Raw genomic sequence first — 21,195 nt, 5'->3', positions numbered from 1 at the left:
CGTCCTCGCTCAGAAGGATCGTGTTAAGGTCGTCCTCAGTTTCAATTAAGGATAGACTGTCTATACGACTTATGTTGAGGGTGGAGTCGCGTTTGGAGAGGGCATGTGTGCATCGTCACCCTCTGTTAGGAGAGAAGATGACGTCCCAGGCCCATCAACCGCTAGTTCACCTTCGGTTGTTTTTGGAGGCCCGCTTTCCGCGTTAACCTCATCTTTTTTATAGATTCGAATTTTAATGGATTCCATGCCGTAGTTTATGGAGCCCTCGTTTAAGGCTATAGCAGCCAAGGATTCTTTATTGAGTACCACAATGGCACTCCTATAAAGACACTGCAGTTCCTCTAGCTTGGCTATCTTCCAGTTATGCGTCGAAAGTGACGGGTTACAAACTCTGGCCTTGATGCCTTGATGACGTCACTAAAACTGGCTTGTTTCTTGATGGAATTGAGGGGAGTGCTGGTGTTGTACACCCGAGGCCGTTTTGGTGTCGGTACGGCCCCCTCAAGAAACCTTTTTCTTTAAGACGTAGAGTCCCTACTGGTCCTTGTTGTAGCAAGTATGCTTTTAGCCCATTGGACCCCAGCGGTTTGCTGGGGTATTCTTTCAGCCCCCGATGATGTACCAGAGGCCTGTAGGATTTTTGCCACTTGCCGCCTTTGTCTATAAAGGCTTTTTGAGAGTTTCCCCTTTCCATTTATGGATGTACTTTCATTAGTAGTGGTAGGGCCATTTTTCACAACCCTGCCACTGCTGAAATTAGGTATGGCTAATTTCATATTCTAGTTGCTACCAACAACAGATGAGAGTCCATGGTTGGCCACTACTCCCTTCTCTGTGTTGGCCGCAGGAGATACGGCAACAGGCTTTGACGCAAAACTGCCGCCCGGTTCTAAAGAGATACCGGTCTCATCGTTCTTTGTCACTTTTGTTTTGTTTTTGTACATCTTTGGTCCCACGAAGAAAAGAGATGCGTCTGCACAGAGATTCGCATGTACAGTTAAGGCTAGTTAATCCGGAGGTCGCCAGGTATCCGGATACTCTGTTTGAGACTGGGCTATTTTTGTATTGGGCCCCTAGCCAGGCTGATCTGAAAGTGGAAGCTGCTTTCCAGCAAGTGTACAAGGTGAGTGTTAGCATTCGCTTCAATTACGACCTGGAAAGCACAGCCCTACTTAATCACTTTTCCATTCGAAATGGTATGACTCAATGGCGATCTGAGAACCGCGGTTTCACGGGGTTTAATGACGATTCCTTGGCAGATGCCATCATCGCCGAGCGTTAGTGATGAAGGTTGAGCTTCAGCCCATCTTCAGCTCAATAAAAAAACAAAAAGCAGCAGGTGTCGATGGTATATCCAACGTTGTACTAATACATTTACCGATGGAGGCAATTGACATTTACCCCACGCTCTTCAATAATGCATGTTATCCGGTGCATTGGTTCTCTTCCGAGCATCAGCAAAATAATTCCGGATAAAAAGTTCGGTTTCAAGGCGGGCCATGACACAATTCATGATGCGTCTAAACTCGTTTCCGATATCCAATGGTTCCAATCTGTTCTGGTTGATTTGGAAAAGACCCTTGACACTGTATGGTTAGAGGGTCTTTACCTAAAACTGACCAGACTTAGAAAGTTTGTTGTCAAAAGTGACAATGTATCTTCTACCACAACATTCTTAATTAAAAATGGTCTTCAATGGAGCGGTGAATCCGCCGATTCTCTTCAGCATTTACACCAGCGATCCGATAGGTATAGTGGCACAAACAAAAGAAATATGTACAAAAAATTAAAATTATGATAAAAAAAAAAAACATGGAATGAGAAACAAAAAATGTTAGTTAGTTAGATTTGCTGCTGTGGTTGTTCTAGAGGCTGACTTTGCTACATACATAGACCGAACAGTACCTCAAATATCCCAACAAAATAAGCTTAAACGCATGCAGTTTACACAAACAAATTATTTTGGGAAAAAGTGTTGAGGACTGATGAAGGCTGTTTTGAGTACAACGGATCAGAAAAGAACATTTTTTTGCTGAATCCCTAGGAAAAGCAAAGTAGCACCTGTATTGTGTGTAAACGATTATCTCATGGTGGTGGTACCGTCATATTTTGGGGATGTGTTCGAATTGTCTCCACAACCTCTCCAAAATTTGGTAAAATCTATACCAGGCCGATTGCAGAAAGTCATTAATAGCAACGGAAATTTCATTTTCTATTAAATTATGCCTTAATTGTTGTTCAATTTTTTTTTTCAAATTAATTTTTCCTCATAATATATTTTGTCAAGATACTTTTTCCACCACATATTTTGGGGTAGGTTATTTTCCACACCAATGATTTCCATGCTGCTTTATCTCTTTAAATTCTCTCTCAACTACTGTTTTGCATTTGGATGTCGTGTCCTTCTTTTAATCTGTTCCTTTTTTTCGTAATCAGTCCCTTGGTATCCAGTTCGTACTTTTGATGGTCCAACGATTATTATTCATACTAGCTATGTGTTTGTGTTGTCCGTCATTCCTCGTTTGATTACGTTTCTAATTCATTTTTTTTTTTGGATACTTGTAAGATTGAACTTTCCATAGCACTTTGTGTAGTCACAAGCTTTAATATTAACTTTATTGACATGTTTTATTACGGTTAAAATGAATGCCTCGAAAAGATAATAATAATAATAATAATTAATAATAATATTCATAATAATATTCATAATAATAATTATAATAATAATAGTAATAATAATAATAATAATAATAATAATAATAATAATAATAATAATAATAATAATAATAATAATAATAATAATAATAATAATAATAATAATAATAATAATAATAATAATAATAATAATAATAATAATAATAATAATAAAAATAATAATAATAATAATAATAATAATAATAATAATAATAATAATAATAATAATAATAATAATAATAATAATAATAATAGTAATAATAATAATAATAATAATAATAATAATAATAATAATAATAATAATAATAATAATAATAATAATAATAATAGTAATAATAATAATAATAATAATAATAATAATAATAATAATAATAACAATAACAATAATAATATTAATAATAATAATAATAATAATTATTATTATTATTATTATTATTAAGTATTATTATTATTATTATTATTATTATAATAATGATAATTATTAAACTTTTCGTTGCATCTTCACCTCCAATCACCTTCCATGCATACAAGACCACGCGAAGAACTTTTTTCTCGTATCGATCAGGGTTTTGTCACCCCCTTTTGCCACAGTCCATGCTCCTGCACCGTTTAGCAGGATAGTGCTGGTGAGGGTTACTCAATTGCTCTCTTAGCTTTAAGAAACAGCGGTTAGCGAGAGTGATCTCAACGCAACAGTGCGCTTGTGTTGTTTTCTGCATATATAGTGGAGCCACGTAGACAAAATCCTTAACTTCCTCAATATTACGTCTGTCAAAACTGACGTTTCGACCGAAACTTCGGTGTTGCAGATCCTTTCTCCATTTTCCCCCCTCATTAACCGCTTAGGTCGTTTTATCGCCTCTATCTCGATACTTACGTTCTTTCGATTATCTTACTAAATTTAATTAAATTAATAATGTATCTTTTTGAAATTTGTTTTTCAGTTCTACATCATATAGGCATCAAGGAAATGTCCCTCAGACTAAATTGAATGGCGATATTCCTAATGTCGCTGTAAAAAACAATTCACAGAGAATGGTCAGAACGTATGGTTCTCAATGTTATGTAGAATACAATCCACAACAGGTAATTATTTGTATTATACTAATAATCAATACTATTATTTTCATTATTTTGTATTATTATTTTTATAACTAGTATAATTATAGAAATGGCGATCTCAAGGCAACCTAGCCTGAGATCCAATTAGCGCTGTATTGCGCCGTTTTGATGATAAATTATAATTATACTCAACATTATTATTATTATAATCAACATTATTATTGTCATTATATTTATTGTTATTATTATTTTTATCATTATTGTTATTATTATTGTTACCACTGTCATTGTTATTATTAATATTATTTTTATTATTATTATTATTATTATTATTATTATTATTATTATTATTATTATTATTATTATTATTATTATTATTATTATTATTATTATTATTGTTATTATTATTTTTGTTATTATAATAATAATTATTATTATTACGAATATAATAATAACAGTTATTATTTTTATTATGATTATTAATTTTGTTAGGTATTATAATTATTTTTATTACAGTGATAATCATCATTATTATGTACTATTATTATTATTCTTTTTGCTATTATTATTATTATTATTATTAATATTATAATAAATTATTTTTACCATTATTATTATTATTATTATTATTAATATTATTATTATTATTATTATTATTATTATTATTATTATTATTATTATTATTATTATTAATATTATTATTATTATTATTATTATTATTATTACTATTATCATTATTATTATTAATATTATCATTATTATTATGTTTATTATTGTAACTATTACGAATATTGTTATTATTGTAGTTTTAAATAGTAACATTATTATTTTTTTATTAAATTATTAGCATTATTATTATTACTATTATGATTATTATTATTTTTATATTTTAATTATTATTATTATTAAAATTATTATTTTTTGTTTTTATTATTAATGTTACTATTTTTATTATTATAATTGATTTTGTTATAAATAATGTTAGTAATATTATGATTAGTTTTATCATAATTTTTTATAAACATTATTTGTGTTATTCTATTTTTAAATATTATTATTTTTCGTTACTTACTATTATTATTGTTATTATTAATAACAATATTTTTGTGATATTTGTCATTATTTAAATTATTATTATTATTATAATTATAATAAATGTTGTTATTAATATTAAGTGTTTACTATTACTTTTGTAATTATTATTATAGTTGGTGTTATAATTATTATTTTAATTGTTTCTATAATTAATATAATTATTATTTTAGTTACAATTATGATTATTAAATAACAACGAGCCATCCTTGTATGTTGTTTTAAGGTAAAGTGTTATGTTTATTCATATTATAAAAGTATAAAAAGAATGGAAACAATATCAAACTTAGGATCAACTTCATACTTGGGTTAAATTGGTTCAGATTTGCCTATTCAAAATAATCTATAAAACTTGATTCCAAATCAAGATATGATTTTCAAACTTTAATAATGAGACTAAAGTCAACTACTTAGTTATTGCCAAAAATTTTCTAATTGTCAAAATCTTTTAAATCGCATTGATAGCCTTTAATCTTGATGTCTTAGGACCGCTGGGATTCATACAATTACTTTTAAAAGTGAAACACATACATATATGTAGTTTAAATCAGAACACATTAATTTCGATCAATGATCGTTTGATTCATTTTATTTAATTCAAATTTAAAGTTTAACACTTAAAGTTAGTTATTAATTATTTATTTAAGTTTAAAAATCCAAACATTGGTTTAATTAAATTTGTAAAAATGTAATAAAAAAAGTATAACACACGTCTTTGCTTAAGCTTAACTGACTCGACTTTACATTGCGGCTTTTCCAATAAGAGTGATTTTTAAAGATTCAATACAAAGAGACAGAGCTGTAGTATGGACATTAGTATGGACATTAGTTTAACGGACGCAATGGAACTTCACTTCTTGGCTATACTTGGTTCCTACATTCGGCCGTCCTGCGTATTCGACCGACTCGGCGAATTATTTGCTTCTTCTTCTTCATCATCATCGTAATCATCTTCATCGTCATCATCGGATTGATAAATTTTCCAGGGTTTCATGTAATCAGCTGATGTTGATGTTACATTTGGGCCTTCGTGAACTCCAATCTTGCGGACTTCATAACGATCCTTTCGCTTAATCTTCGTTACTTCATATGGCCCATGGAACTTGGGACATAATTTAAGACCTGTCCCGAATTGCGTTCGTTGTATGGCCACAAGGTCATTGATTTTGTATTTGACAGATTCTTTTCTCTTGCGGTTGTAATGCTTTTTATTCTCTTCTTGTAGCTTTTCAATTTCTTGTCTGGCTTCTTTTCGATGTTCTTGACGGTTAATATCAAAATCTACTCGTATCTCCTCTTCTAGTATGTCTGCAAGTTTCAAATCTTCCTCGGTAAACATTTCAACTCCTGTTAGCAACATGAACGGTGTTCTTTTAGTTGATCTGGATATTGTAGAATTTAAGATTCGCTGAACTCGGCTTACGTGTTGATACCACTTAAGAGGCTGGTCCACAGAAAGTTTAGATAAGACTTCGATTATTATTTTGTTATACCGCTCAACCTGTCCGTTTCCTCTCGGGACGCCCGTCGTTACTAGATGGTGGTGTATATTTCGAGTTTGACAGTAATCTTTAAATAGGTTTGAAGTGAATGCTGAGCCCTTATCTGTAATTATTCGGTGGGGGTTTCCAAACACGTCGGCTTGTAGTTCCAGTTTCTTCAAAACTTCTTCGGATCCTGTGCTTTTGACTGGATGGATCCAACAAAACTTTGAAAAAGCATCGATAACAACGAATAAATACTTGTAACTTTTCGCCGTCGAGGGTAAGGGTCCAACATGATCTAGATGGAATGTGTGGAGGGGTACGTCCATTTTGTCTACTGGATTTAGAAATCCTTCCTGCTTGCCGTTTTTCTTAGAAGCAAGAATGCAACTAATACAACTTTCTGCAACGCTTTTTACCAACTTGGACAATTTTGGAATGAAATAGTCTCGCCGAAGTAAGGCTTCTACTTTACGTGTGTTAAAATGACCTTGTTCATGAGCCTTCTTTACCACCTGAGTTCGCATGCACTTTGGTACCACCACCAGATAATCACCATCGATGCATTTGTACAAGACTCCACCCCGCACAACATAATCCTCGAATTCCTCAGACGAATCCAAAACTTTAAAAATCGTCTTGCAAAAATCATCTTTTTCTTGTCCTTTCTTAACTGAGTGTAGCACGCCGTCTTCCACAACCAATGCCACCGGATACCTGCTCAAGGCGTCTACATGCTTCATCGAACTCCCAGGTCGATGATGTATTTTGCAATTGTATTCTTGCAACTGTATAGCCCAATTTGCTACTCTGCTATTTAACTCTTTTTTGTTCATTGTTTGTTGAAATGCTTTGCAGTCTGTGTAAATGACGAATTCCAATCCTAACAGATACACCCGTAGCTTCTTAAGAGCCTTAACAATGGCTAAAACTTCCAATTCATAGCTGGTATATTTCTTCTCTGATGCTAATGTCTTGTAACTGAGGAAAAATACTGGGTGGTAGAGATTATCATCCCCTTTTTGCAACAAAATCGCCCCGTATCCTTCTTTACTCGCATCTGTGTGTAACTGTGTCTCGTGATTAGGGTTGAATAGTTTTAAAACAGGTTCTTGGCATAACTTTTCCTTTAACTGTAAAAATGCTAACTCTGCCTTTTCGTTCCAAGAGAACTTGTAATCCTTTCTTGTCATATCTGAAAGTGGTTTTGCTATGAGGGCGTATCCTTGTATAAACTTCCGAAAGAAACCTGTTAGTCCAAGAAAACTCATTACATCCCTGACGTTCTTTGGCGTCGGAAACTTGTTCACAGCAAAAATCTTTTCCTTAGATGGTTGAATGGTACCTCCTTCAATAATGTGGCCCAAGACTGACACTCTTTTTGTTAAAAACTGGCACTTACTCCAATTTATGATAAGGCCGTGTCTGCTACACAGCTCCAAAACAGTTTTAAGTAGCTCAATGCACTCTATTTCAGATTTTGCCATGATGATGATATCATCCATGTAAATTCGAATTTTTCCTTCTCGAATAAGATGTCGAAAAATGAAGAGAATGAGACGTAGGAAAGCTGACGGTGAGTTGCATAAACCAAATGGAGCTTTGTTGAACTCATATTGTCCATCCTCGGTCACAAAAGCTGTATATTTTCGACTTGATTCCTCGATGGTTACATGGAAAAATCCATTTTTTAAGTCGAGTGTAATGAAAACTGTAGCATCGTGTAGGTTTTGAAGAGTTTCTTCTGAGTTTGACATCGGAAACCGGTCTCGAATTACCTTACGATTCAGCGCTCTGTAATCGATACAAAGCCTTAAGCTTCCGTTCTTCTTCTTTACTAAGACAACTTGGCTAGCGTAAGGAGAGGAACTCTCTCGAATTATACCCTCTTTAAGCCACTCTTCTATTTGCATCTGTACGATTTTCTTCTCCGGTATACCTAATCGTCTTGGGTATCTATGAACTGGGACTTCATCTTCCAATATAATCTTCATTTCAGGTCCTTGAACTTCGCATTTTGTAGGTTTGTATGATTGTATCATATTTTCTATCTCGGTTCTAAGCTCTGGCTTTGATATTTGTTCTAAACTTTCAGAGTATAAGTCATCTTGGTAATTGATAACGTTTACATGTGCCAAAAAATTGTGTTCTTTATTTGATTTGAAAATAATTGGTTTACCGTTTTCAATGGATAGTGAAGCATTTTTAAAAAAAACTTTGCCAATAAGTATATCGACGTTAAGCCAGTGGTTGGGGACTACGTGACATTTAATACGATACGATTCAGAATCTATTACGGCATCAATCCAGACTGCCCCTAGTGTGACCTTACTGTTTTGTGCGAATCCTACCACGGGGATACCTGGCTCTTCGAACTGTTCAAAGCCTAGCTTATTCTGCAAAGACTTTTGTATTATGTTGATGTCGCTTCCTGTATCTATTAGGCCACTGTAAACTTGACCACCTATATTTACTTCGACTTTGAAATCTGGCACATTTATTAATTTGACCTCTTTACCTTCTATCTTTTTTGGACATTTTGGAGCGATGTGCCCGAACTCGTTACAACGGAAACACCTCGATCCCTTCGACTTATCTGGGCAATTGTAGTGAACATGGGACACACTGCCACAGTTTGTACAACGCTTAGGCTTTTGTATAACATTTTCATGTTTTTTCCAACTACTTGAACTTTGTTGAGCCTTGTCATTCTTCTTTTCTTTCATTTGATCGTCCTTCATTTTTTCATAAGACTTCATATTCTGTTTCAACTCATCAAGCGTTCGTGACTGATATAAGACACCCTTGTTCACAGCATCGTCTGGAATACCACTGATTATGTACCCAATAAGATCTGACGTGTCTACTTTTCCCTTACTCGAGATCTTTTTAAGTCTGTAAAAGTATTCAAGATACGATTCTTTTGCCTGTTTCTTGCATTCTGCTAATAATCTGTGGACATTTTCAGTTTCCTTATTCCCAAACTCTTTTTTAAGCAATTCAGAAAGCAACTTCCAAGAACATATACCCGATTCAGCTTCCACAGCTAATCTACCAGCCCCAACAAGCAACCGACGTGCATAAAGATACTTCTGCACATCATTCCAACAACAAACCGCCGCAACATCTTCAAAATCCGACAACCATGTTTCAACCTCCTTTGACTCCCCATCGAACTTTTCCAACGACTCCTCAACGTCCTTAAATTGGTAGTTATTTACTACAGGTTTTGCTTCATCAGGCATGGTTTTATCAATTGTTGAATCTAACCCTTTTAAAACAACGTGTTCTGAACTATTTTGCGAGGAACCTTCGGCTGTAACTGGACTATTTGTTTTATCCCTCTCTGTAGCAATACCAGAAACGATTGGCTTTTCTGATTCCGACTCGGAAGTGTCACTACAACTGTTATAATTATCTGTGTCATCAATTCCAGGTTCAATAATGAGAGAACCTATCCTTTGTATCAGATCAGTTTTTAAATTATATCTATAGGAAAGATTATGGGACTTAAGAATAGTTTGGAGCTGCTTTGTGGTCAAAGATTCGAAATCTTCAGGAACTTTCATTAATAATGCGAGCAAAAACAGTGATTGTGGTTATTTGTCATCTACTTAAATATTTGTTTAAAAAATATGCAGAATACAATACTAATTAAAAAATACTACAAATATGTTCATATGATTTTAGGGAAAATTGCATGCATATGATAACCGTAAATATATGGAACGAGCTCACCGGTATTTCGCCTTGCGGTTGAATTTTTGCTATATACAATGCACGACTTCTCTACAAGTTCCCGTTCGTTTTTATGCACAAATTTCTCTCTTTTCTTGGCACATGTTACTGTAATTTTTTTTTTGCTGTTTTATACCACTAACTAATAACTTTTCGATTTTTTTTTTTACAATTTTCTTAACTTTTCTTTTAACTTTTCTCTTAACTTTTATTTTATCTTTTCTTTTAACTTTTCTTTTATCTTTTCTGATTTTTCTTTTGACTTTCTTATCTCATCTTAACAATTTTCTTTTATTTTAACTTTTCTTTTATCTTTTCACTTCACTGATATGCATTTAATATTAGGTAAATTGCTTTTTTTTTGACCACGACGCGTATGCATTCGAAAAACTTCTGACACCATGTAGTTTAAATCAGAACACATTAATTTCGATCAATGATCGTTTGATTCATTTTATTTAATTCAAATTTAAAGTTTAACACTTAAAGTTAGTTATTAATTATTTATTTAAGTTTAAAAATCCAAACATTGGTTTAATTAAATTTGTAAAAATGTAATAAAAAAAGTATAACACACGTCTTTGCTTAAGCTTAACTGACTCGACTTTACATTGCGGCTTTTCCAATAAGAGTGATTTTTAAAGATTCAATACAAAGAGACAGAGCTGTAGTATGGACATTAGTATGGACATTAGTTTAACGGACGCAATGGAACTTCACTTCTTGGCTATACTTGGTTCCTACATATATATATATACATAAGCAAACACTTTATTTTCTGAAGCCTTTTTTGTACCGATTACAAGAATAATTTAATTTTGTATTTTAGATAACAATTTCAAAGTCGATTATTGGTTCTGGAAGCGCAGGAAATGTTAATGTTCAAGAGACAAATAACTCCCCACCTTTACATACCAATCATACGACCCAACAGACAGGGAATTTACAAGTTGGAAACCAACCTCCATTGCCCCAAAGACCAATGCGAGCACGTGATGATCAAATTCAGGACTTAAGAAAATTCCAACAAGATTTTCAATTATCTGGAATCAACCCACCGAATTCTCAACACCAAATCCCACTGAATACAAATAAATCGCCAAACTTGGGTGGACATCAAGCACAGCAGTCACGGTCACCTCCTCAACCATCACACCAACACAACACACCTCATAATCCAACTTCGATGCATAACCATGCTCAATTGGTGCAACCTGCACAGATGCATCATCTTAACATAAAACAGACTGACAATTCTCATATTTCCCAACCACTTAAGTCTGCTCAGTTTTCACATTCTAATCAATCACAGGAGAAATCCATTTACCAAAACCATTCACAGCAAATTGGAAAACAAACATCTCCTGTTGCATCTCCTGGAACAAGCATCAACGACTCTGGGATGACTTCTTCACAAGCGAATAATAAGAACAGTTCCAATACAAATAATATGAACAACGCTTTAGGCAACAATGTGAACAAAAACAATACAGATTTGTTGTCGGTGGAGAAAACTACACCTAAAACTGCAATAACAAAGAAAACCCATGTGCTTAATCCTTCAGCTAAACCTTTTACTCCGAGGAGTCCAAGTACGCCTAATCCTTCTCGTCCACATACACCACAAACACCGGTTCAGTCAATCAATGGAATTTATTCAACTGGAGCGCATGTTGGTAACAGTCAAGCTTCCTTTTACTTGATGCAACCACAACAGCATACGCATCCCAATGCTGTTCAACCACCAAGGCTTCGAAGAGGTAATACTTTGCATTTGTATTAGAGCTTCAGATCAGATAAATATCCAAATACAAGGTTATCCTTGATTATAATTACGAGAGTATTTTAATTACACTGATAGTTATAAATGGATTTCCGTGCTTTTAGTGTCTTCATTATCTTAATTTTGTTGTCTAATTTCATAAATCAGCATACAGTTTTTTTTGCTATAGTTATGCCTATAGTTTAGTAAGTTTCTTAGACTTTTTTTTAATTAATTTCTGCAAAAACATAAAACATTTGTATTTAATTATGAATTAACTATGAAGGCATATGGCGCTACCATTATATTTTGTTTTTATTGTAACCAGTAGATGTTTTTCCAAATATTATTATATCTTATTCCCTTTTGATTGGTCTTTAAGTGTAAACTTTTATCGTAGCTCCTGATAGGCTAGATACAATTTTCAGTTACAATATTTCTTGACTAAATAATTGATTAAATAATAATCCTACCAATGTCGATTTATTTTAATTTCTTAGAAGAATTTCATATTACTTCGTTATGTGAAACACTTTTGTTGGATCTAAATGATAATTGATTTAAAACACTTCTATGATTTATGAGTTGTTATGGATGGGTGAGCTTTAGCATAACGTAAAATCTTATTAGTGAAATTGCACTTCGAGAAAGTAGGCAGTTTTCACGTTACTAAACTTGAAATTAATAAAAATATTTACTAAATACAACTTATATATTGCTAATATAATCATTGGCAACGTGATTTCAATAAGCTAAGCGACTTATTCCAATTGGATTTAAAAAATATAGTATACATTAGTGCCTTCGACGAACGAATAGATATCTTTCACAACAATTCGTTCATATTTATCAAACATTGACTGATGAATTTAATCGATTGTTTCAAACTGCTGATTTTCTCCAGGGCATGAAAAAGTCAATCATATATAAACTTATTTTACGAAGCCTGGTAATTAGAGAGAAATATCCCTACTAAACGCTGCTTTTACAATGTTTAAAGCGCTTATTTTTAAAAACTTACAAACTGGGTTTAAGGGAAAGGCATTAACAGTTGATCAAATGTTTAATTTATTAAACATTTCCCAAATAAACTGTACACCCTATTTGTAGATTTCAAATCAGCATTTGATTAAAATCCGCGCAAAGCAAACTTTTACGAGGATAAGGTAACATATTTTCGTTATGTCAGAAAAATTTGCTACAACGATGGGTGTGAAACAATGTGGTGTTTTGAGCACGCTTTTGTTTATTTTGTTCATTAATGATATAACAGATGATGATAGAGTAGTACCCGTGGCATGATGGTTAGTGCGTTGGATTATCATGCCAGAGGTCTTGGCTTCGATCCCTGCCTATGCCATCTAATGTCCTTTCACGGGTACTGCCTCTTGCGAGGAATTGACAAATTCTCCAAGAGCAACTCTTGTCATGAAAAAGTGCTCTCTCAAATTAGCCGTTCGGAATCGGCATATAAACTGTAGGTCCCCTCCATTCCTGACAACATTACTCGCACACAGGAATGGTTGAGAGTTGTAAGTCACTAGGCCCTGGTTCTTCATGGACTGTTGCGCCACCCAATTTATTTTTTTATAGAGGATGATAGAGGTGGTGTAAAATAAGAATCAATCAGTTAATTTCCAGGGTCTGATGTATGTAGACGATATTGTTTTTCTTGTTGTCAGGGCATAATTCAAAACAAAAAATTATTTGAACGACTCCCAAACTATTTTTCTAAATGCGACAAAATATGGTGATGTGGGAATTTGGATTCAGTGGAAAAGTTTCCTAATAATTGGCCAATTATAGCTGTCATTGGTTTTTCCTGATTCCTGATTGAAATCCACTGAAAAATGTTTTCTGACAGAAACCTGTCATTGGAATTGTGTGAAATTGTAACACAAATCACTAGAACGATTCGTTTCACTTTTGAACATAAAAGGATCAGCTGTTCAAGAAATTGAATTTCCGTCTAGAAAATAGAAAAATACATTTTAAGCAAAAAATAAATGCACAATTACACTTATTTTCTCAAAAAAAAATTCTTTGTGTGATTTGCCATCGATCAGTATATAACTTTTATTTCTAATCAGAGGGAATCAGCGTCAAATATCGATTCAAATTTGTTTTCCGGATCGATTTTAATGATAGCTATAACTGGCCCCTAATAGCCCTAATTATATGAATTACATATAAACAGAATGTCTGCTCTTAGTCTTGAAACACTTAAATAACATTTTGATCATGTACTCAAAAACATATGTAAAAAAGATATAAAATGCGTTAAGGAATGGCAATAATTGGCTACTAGCTGTTGAGCGAAAAAACGGAAACGTATTTACACAACAAGTATGTAAATGATGCAAAATCTTCAATGTGCAGGATGTATTACAGCAAAGCGAACTACAATCTCCAAAGCAAAACAAACTTTTTGAATGAGAACAGAGATGAAAAGAACCATTCTTATGCTAAGGGTCGATTTAATACGCTTTAACTACCTGCAAAATCTTCCAGGCCTGATAATATATTGCAATCTTTGTAACCTTGAAGGCTAGAATGTTCTGTATAATTTTTAGAAAAATATCTACTGACTAAATTAAAACAAAATAGAATGGTAACACCATATGCCTTGGACATTAACTATTTAAATTTTAACGTTTCTTTAACAAAAACTACAATAATGTCTATCTGATAGAGGGCTTAATACTAAATCCTAAGATTATGTAAAAATTAAAGTGGAAAAATATTGTATTATTATGTTTTCAAAAATTAATACAAAAAAGTCTAAAAATGCTACTGAAAACGCATAACTATATCAATAAAAACTGCACCCTGGTCTATGAAATTAGACTGATTATGATTATGATTATGATTATGATTATGATTATGATTATGATTATGATTATGATTATGATTATGATTATGATTATGATTATGATTATGATTATGATTATGATTATGATTATGATTATGATTATGATTATGATTATGATTATGATTATGATTATGATTATGATTATGATTATGATTATGATTATGATTATGATTATGATTATGATTATGATTATGATTATGATTATGATTATGATTATGATTATGATTATGATTATGATTATGATTATGATTATGATTATGATTATGATTATGATTATGATTATGATTATGATTATGATTATGATTATGATTATGATTATGATTATGATTATGATTATGATTATGATTATGATTATGATTATGATTATGATTATGATTATGATTATGATTATGATTATGATTATGATTATGATTATGATTATGATTATGATTATGATTATGATTATGATTATAATTATGATTATGATTATGATTATGATTATGATTATGATTATGATACAAAATGTATAGAACTTTTAATTTCGCAGTTCTTTTGTCTAGTGGTTTTTTTCTTTAAGTAACGCTTCTTAGAACAAGGTGTTCAAAATCAACTATACAAATGTTATTTCTTTTATTAACGCAAACACGCCTTATGATGTTTTAGCATTTTGCTTTGGGACTAGATTATAATAAATAGACTAATCGAAGATTAGACCCATTAACAATTAGTTCTTGTTGACTTTCGTTAATAAAAATAAAAACATTTTTTGTCAAATAGGTCCTGTTGCAACTTCACAAATGCATGTGTCAGCTGCTGCCGCTACAGGTCAGCCATTACTCACAGCAGCTCCAATGCAACAGTTCATCCATTATCAACAAGCAACGCATCCGACACATTTTTCTTCGCAACCATATCAACCAATGGTAATTATAATAGCAAATAAACCGGCAGCAATAATTGTTTAAATTTTTGCATTTCACAGATGCGGATGTTCCATGAGCCACCTCCACAATCAATACAATTTTTAGCGCAAACACCCCCTTCAACTACTCCCTCACCAGGTCAGCCACACCAACAATTCCACCCGCCACCACAACCATCTCCTGCAGGCGGGGGACCTCAGACGACTTTTGGATCTTCAGCTCAACCGTACCATGTTATGTGCCCAGTTATTCATCCACAATTGGTTCCCAATTATTATCACCAGGGAACGCCCCAAAACCATCATCAGCAATATCAGATATTAATGCCACAACATCCAGCACAGTGAATCTTACTGCAAAACTCAAAAAATGTTTCGATGGCGTAAACAGTATATAATACATACATTATAATAAAATGTGAATAAAAATCAAGCTTCAGTGGTTTCGTTATTATGTATATGTATATATATATATATATATATATCTATAGAGAGAGAGAAGGAAAAAATATGTTTTACTCATTTAAAATATATGCATATATATATATACATATGTACATATATATGAATGCAAAAATATACAGTGTTGAAAAAACTTAAGCATCTAACACAAAGTGGTTTTCGATTTCTTTTTTACATATATTATTGAAAACGGAAAACAAATGCAGAAGTCTTTATTCATTCTTAAATTACTGAAAGAAATCTAACGCTTAAGGGCGTAGTAAACAGTCAAAGAGAGTAATAAATAATCCATAAAAAAATGCCCTATTAATAAAATGCCCTATTTAAAAAAAGGCGGCGTTGCGACATTTGGGATATTTATAAATTGCTAAATTTCAAATAAATACAACGGGGGCAAATAAGAAGTTTTTTAAATAAAATTAAATTAACAAATTCGTTGAGAATTAGGGCCTAGTGACTTATGACTCCCAACCATTCCTATGTGCAAGTAATGTTGCCAGGAATTAGATATAATGTTATAGTTGTTTAAATTTTGATATTTTAAGGGAACATTAATAAAAAACGTACTCTTTCGATAATTAAATTATATAAAAGCTGATATTTCATTAGTTATTAGCTCTTACAAAGCTTTTTTTATAACTTACAGGTTTTGAAGGGGTTATAAAATACCTTTATATGTTTGTGTGAGCGTTATGAAAATTGGGAAGGGTTTAAGAGAAGATACAGGTACACATTGGCCTTAAAGTTTTGAATATGAAAATGGGAACGAAACACATAAACTACATTTGCTTTTAAAATGGACTATTTTCAGTTACATTATGACTAAGAAAATCACCTCCATGGACTAGAAGCGTCACATCTTTAGCTAGAATCGTTTGTGCTTTTCTCTTCTCTGGTGATTGTTTGTGTTCTTCCATGAGAAATGCAATTTCTTTCAGTGGGATAAAAGTGAACAACTTGTGAAGCTTCTCGACTTCAGAATCTGGCATTTTTAAAAAGAACTGATAAAGAGAAAATGGCGAAGTTTTTTCTTCGTATAGCCAAATACCATTGCCAGCAGATTTTCCGCACTTGTCTCCTTCTTTGTTGGTAACAAGAGGCAGTGTCATTCGAAATACTGATTTCTCTTTTTCTACTATGCTGATGAGTTCTTGGCCAGTCATAAAGTTGCCCATTTGGTCAATGCCTCCTATTTAGAAGCGGCAATAGTATTTCTGAAGCAAATGCAAGCAGTCATAAGCTTGGAAAATTTGATATGTGAATTTAGTCAAGGTCATTCCAGCTGCACTCTCAAGTCGCGACTGGACTGACGATATTGAGAGCATTGATCCCATTCGAAAGTGTCTTCCCATATTGGCAACAAAGTCCACTACATTCAGTTTTTCGTACTATGATGCATTGTTGACGACTCTGAAGAAAGATTCTCAAAACAATTGAGTTTTTAAAGCACATTAGGTTTCTATTATAGTTACCTTATAGGTGATAGGTCACTTTTGTTTTTACTAGTGTCCCAAAGTACAACTTGATGATTCTTGAATATTCTATTAAGCTGTTTTTCTCACCGATAGGACCCGTAGCTCCTCCAACTAACGCAATTGGATTGTGTCCTTCTCGGTGGCAATGCAGAAGTCCCATTATAACCAGGAGATTGCCAACGTGTAGACTATCAGCAATTGGATCACAGCCGGCGTAGATCGTTTACTTGTGAAAAGTTTTGTCATTTCCGGACTACCGTTTTAAGAAGAACAGAATGTAATTCATTACGATTTCTTGTAGTTTTTATAAACATACAAAACAATATACAACTTACCCAGCGGTATCTGAAAAGAGATCCTGAAAGAATCCTCTATCAGCTGGAGCCAATAAGTTACATTAGGAAATACTTCTTCGGATATGATGAAGGCACATTGAATTTGAATCATTTTGTATGAAATAGCTTATTGATTTATTTAAATTACTTTCTGCATGATTTTTTCTGTTTTTAGCGAAAAAAAGCAGTCAAATATTATTTTTAGCACAGTTTTCACTAAAAAGAAGTTGCAAAATTAATTTTTCTTCAAATATTGCATTCATTTTTGAATTCAAAGGATCTCTTTTTTTTTTTGAACGACTAATAGTTTTCTCCTCGCGGTTGAGCACAAATTCCATAACAACTGCATTCACAAAAGCTTGGTTCCATAAGAAATGCACAGGACAACTAACACATGCTTATCCTTATGGACAAAATCCTCTCATTAAGTCGGGACTCTAGATAACATATTTCCCCTATGCTTGAATATGTGAGATGTTTGATTAAATAGAGCGGCTCTTCTTCTAGATGTGTCTTCAGATGTTCCATTTTTTCCCATGTGTTGAGGCTACTTCTATTGTGTATGGTTTTAGAGAAAAGATCATAAAATGGTTGCCATTCTAAGAAATTTAATTTGAAAGTCGAAATTTTCAACCTCCGAAGCATTGATTGGTTTTTCGCTTCTTTTGGCTTGATATAATTGTTGAAATTGACTAAATTAGATGCCATTTGGTGAAGGAACCTATTAATGTCCTGTTTTACACCCTTATACTCGTCGTTTGCCACATACGGTACCTTCAGGTCTTCTTCGGTTGCATTTGCAAAAAAAAAGTAGTCATCGAAAGTTTGCTCAAATTCTTCAAAGTTTTCAGCTATGGAGGTGACTTTAAGCCTTAGTTTTTTCAACTTTTGCATCTGAAGAACATCTGCACTGTCTTTGGGCTTTACTTCACTTTCACTCCTTTTTTCAAGTTCTAGGGTAATTGCATCTAATTTGTTCTTTAGATCTTCGTATACTGATTTCACTCGGTTATATGTATCCTTTTGCATGTAGGGAGTGTCTTTCTTTACTGAAGACACTATTTTTGTATGGTTCGAGTCAAACTCAGACCATAGTGCACTCAGACGTTGGATTCTTTCTTCTTTGTACCTAAGGGTTTTCCTTGACGCACTGTCCTTACCAACATTCTGTTTCGATATATTCAGCCAAGGTTTTTTGCTTGGCTATAATAATGAAAACTTCAGTTTAGATTATAGCATTTTTTTGTATGTATTGTTATTATTTATTTTATTTTCAAATAATAGCTTCACTTGTATTTGTTCGTATTTTGTAGGTAATTTTCCTCGATTTAGATAACTTTTGGTAGATTTGTTATATAAAATATTTACGAATGTCAGTAGCCTTGGTACCGCTAGTGGGGGAAGTAAATAATAACGAACTGGTAGGTTGCCGTTTTAATAGCAAGTAATGTTTATTATTATGAATTTTCTACTTTTATACAAACTAAATGTTTGCTGAACTATTTTCAAATAAATATGGAAATGCTTAAATTATTTTGATATACAAATTAATATGATACAATTCAATTAAATGTGAATATGTTGTTGTTAAAAGTTCATGCGGTTGCGTCGCGGCGACGACGACGCGTGCAGTGCTTTTAGTTGGTGGTGTCATATTAGTTATGATGTTGCTGTTGTTACAACGCAGTGCTGTTTATAAGTGGTCTCATCTTTGTTATATTATTTCTTTTGTTGTCACAAAATGTTGTTTACAAAATGCAAACAGGCATAGAAAAAACATAAATTCGAGGTGTTCATCGGTCGGTCTGTGTCCAGTGTGTTTTTAAGTTTTCTTTTCGATTTTGAAAATTTTCAATCGATTAGAATGAAATTTGGGAAAATAAAAACCCGTTCGGTTACACTTATTACCCCTATTACCATTGGCGAGCCGAATGAATAAACGTGTGAGTGTGAGAAATTTGTATTACCGTTGGCGAATTCGAGAACCGTGGCGTTGATTCGACTTAAATGTCATACATTTTTCACAGATTGATCTCACTCTTTTGTCGTTATCGAATGTTTGTTGATTTTAGAGTTATTCGTGTTATTATTTGTCGAACGTTCATATTGTGTGAGAAAAGGTCGAACATTATGTAAAAGACATTATGTCGGAAAATAATACAATGTCAGTTCATGTGTATGGATATTTCATTTCTTTTATAAAATAACATGAATCAATGCATTTTATTTAGCTGCAAGAGAACTAATCAAAATTAGTCGAACTGATGGAATCGAACCCGAATATAGCGAGAGGTGTTGGAGAGTTTGGTTCTTCAAAAAAAAACCAAAAAGAAAATTGGGATCAATTCGGTAAGTGACATTTTTCGACCTTTTATTGTATTGATTTTTAGACTTAACGTATGTCCTGTTCAAATTCTCCGAAAACGTCTGTCTCGAGAGTGTCAATTTAAGTGCGCGTGGTTTGACCAACATTTCAGGATCGTGCAATGCGTTTAGTTTTCTTAGCAAAGCATAAGTTGAACCGTGGTTTATCATGTTTTGTCCAAACATGGCGATATAGGGTTGACAATTTAGCGAGTCGTGCATGTCGGATCGCAACGCACATGCTCTCAGCGGCGAAGGCACCATATAAGTCGATTCCTATCGACTTTCCTTTTGTAAATCTCAATATCAACAAAAAAAATTTCATGCAACATGTATATAAACAAATCATACAACAGGAACGCTTGTGACATCGACATTATTTAAAATAATTCAATCAACATGTATTTTCTTCTTTAAAGGTATGCCGGGTTATTATTTTATCGCTGAATAGAACAATATTTGTTTTTCTCCCGTTTTCTCTTCTACTTCTCGCTAGGCTTCTTTATTCAACCAACGCTTTCTAGAGCATAGAAATAACTCCATGTTCAACGGCTTTCATCCGATGAGTTTGTATGTATCTAAAAATTCACTTGCTTTTACAAAAACAAACAAGAGTGTTGGAAACAAAAATACTTCATTTACCAAGTTCGGAATCTTTCCTACGTTTCACTCTCCCAAACCCGTTTGTTTACATTGTTGTATTTGTAATTTTGACAATTAGTCCATGAATAGATGTGAAAACAAACAAAAAAAAACGATGCCGTGGGCTAGCGGCACTTTGCAAAGCAAAAACAAAATATGGAGGTTAACATGATTTTTTCAGGTTTTTCTTTTTACTTTTTTCGATGAAAAAGTCAGTTTTAAGCTTTAATTTTGCAGTAATTTTGTTGATAGCGAACCAATGTACATTTTTGTTTTGAAAAAAACATTTTAAACATCATTTTATTGTAATTA

General features: G+C 32.9%; 1 protein-coding gene and 1 pseudogene across 3 annotated transcripts in view; one reads left to right on the top strand and one right to left on the bottom strand.

The window, feature by feature from the left end:
- Positions 1 to 16,038, top strand: part of LOC129938406 (ataxin-2 homolog) — a 43,644-nt gene extending 27,606 nt beyond the window's left edge. For all 3 annotated transcript variants that reach the window (XM_056045944.1, XM_056045946.1, XM_056045945.1), the window contains exons 5-8: positions 3,639 to 3,780; positions 10,900 to 11,830; positions 15,461 to 15,606; positions 15,666 to 16,038. In XM_056045944.1, the coding sequence (XP_055901919.1) occupies positions 3,639 to 3,780; positions 10,900 to 11,830; positions 15,461 to 15,606; positions 15,666 to 15,953 (1,507 nt within the window). In that variant the 3' untranslated portion in view covers positions 15,954 to 16,038. The remainder of the gene's footprint in view (positions 1 to 3,638; positions 3,781 to 10,899; positions 11,831 to 15,460; positions 15,607 to 15,665) is intronic.
- Positions 16,039 to 16,075: 37 nt separating this feature from the next.
- On the bottom strand, positions 16,076 to 17,933 carry LOC129944614 (tyrosine--tRNA ligase, mitochondrial-like; annotated as a pseudogene).
- Positions 17,934 to 21,195: the final 3,262 nt, after the last annotated feature.

This window comes from Eupeodes corollae, chromosome 1, assembly GCF_945859685.1.
Source record: "Eupeodes corollae chromosome 1, idEupCoro1.1, whole genome shotgun sequence".
Classification (NCBI taxonomy): domain Eukaryota; kingdom Metazoa; phylum Arthropoda; class Insecta; order Diptera; family Syrphidae; genus Eupeodes; species Eupeodes corollae.
This window is presented reverse-complemented; position numbering and strand designations above follow the sequence as displayed.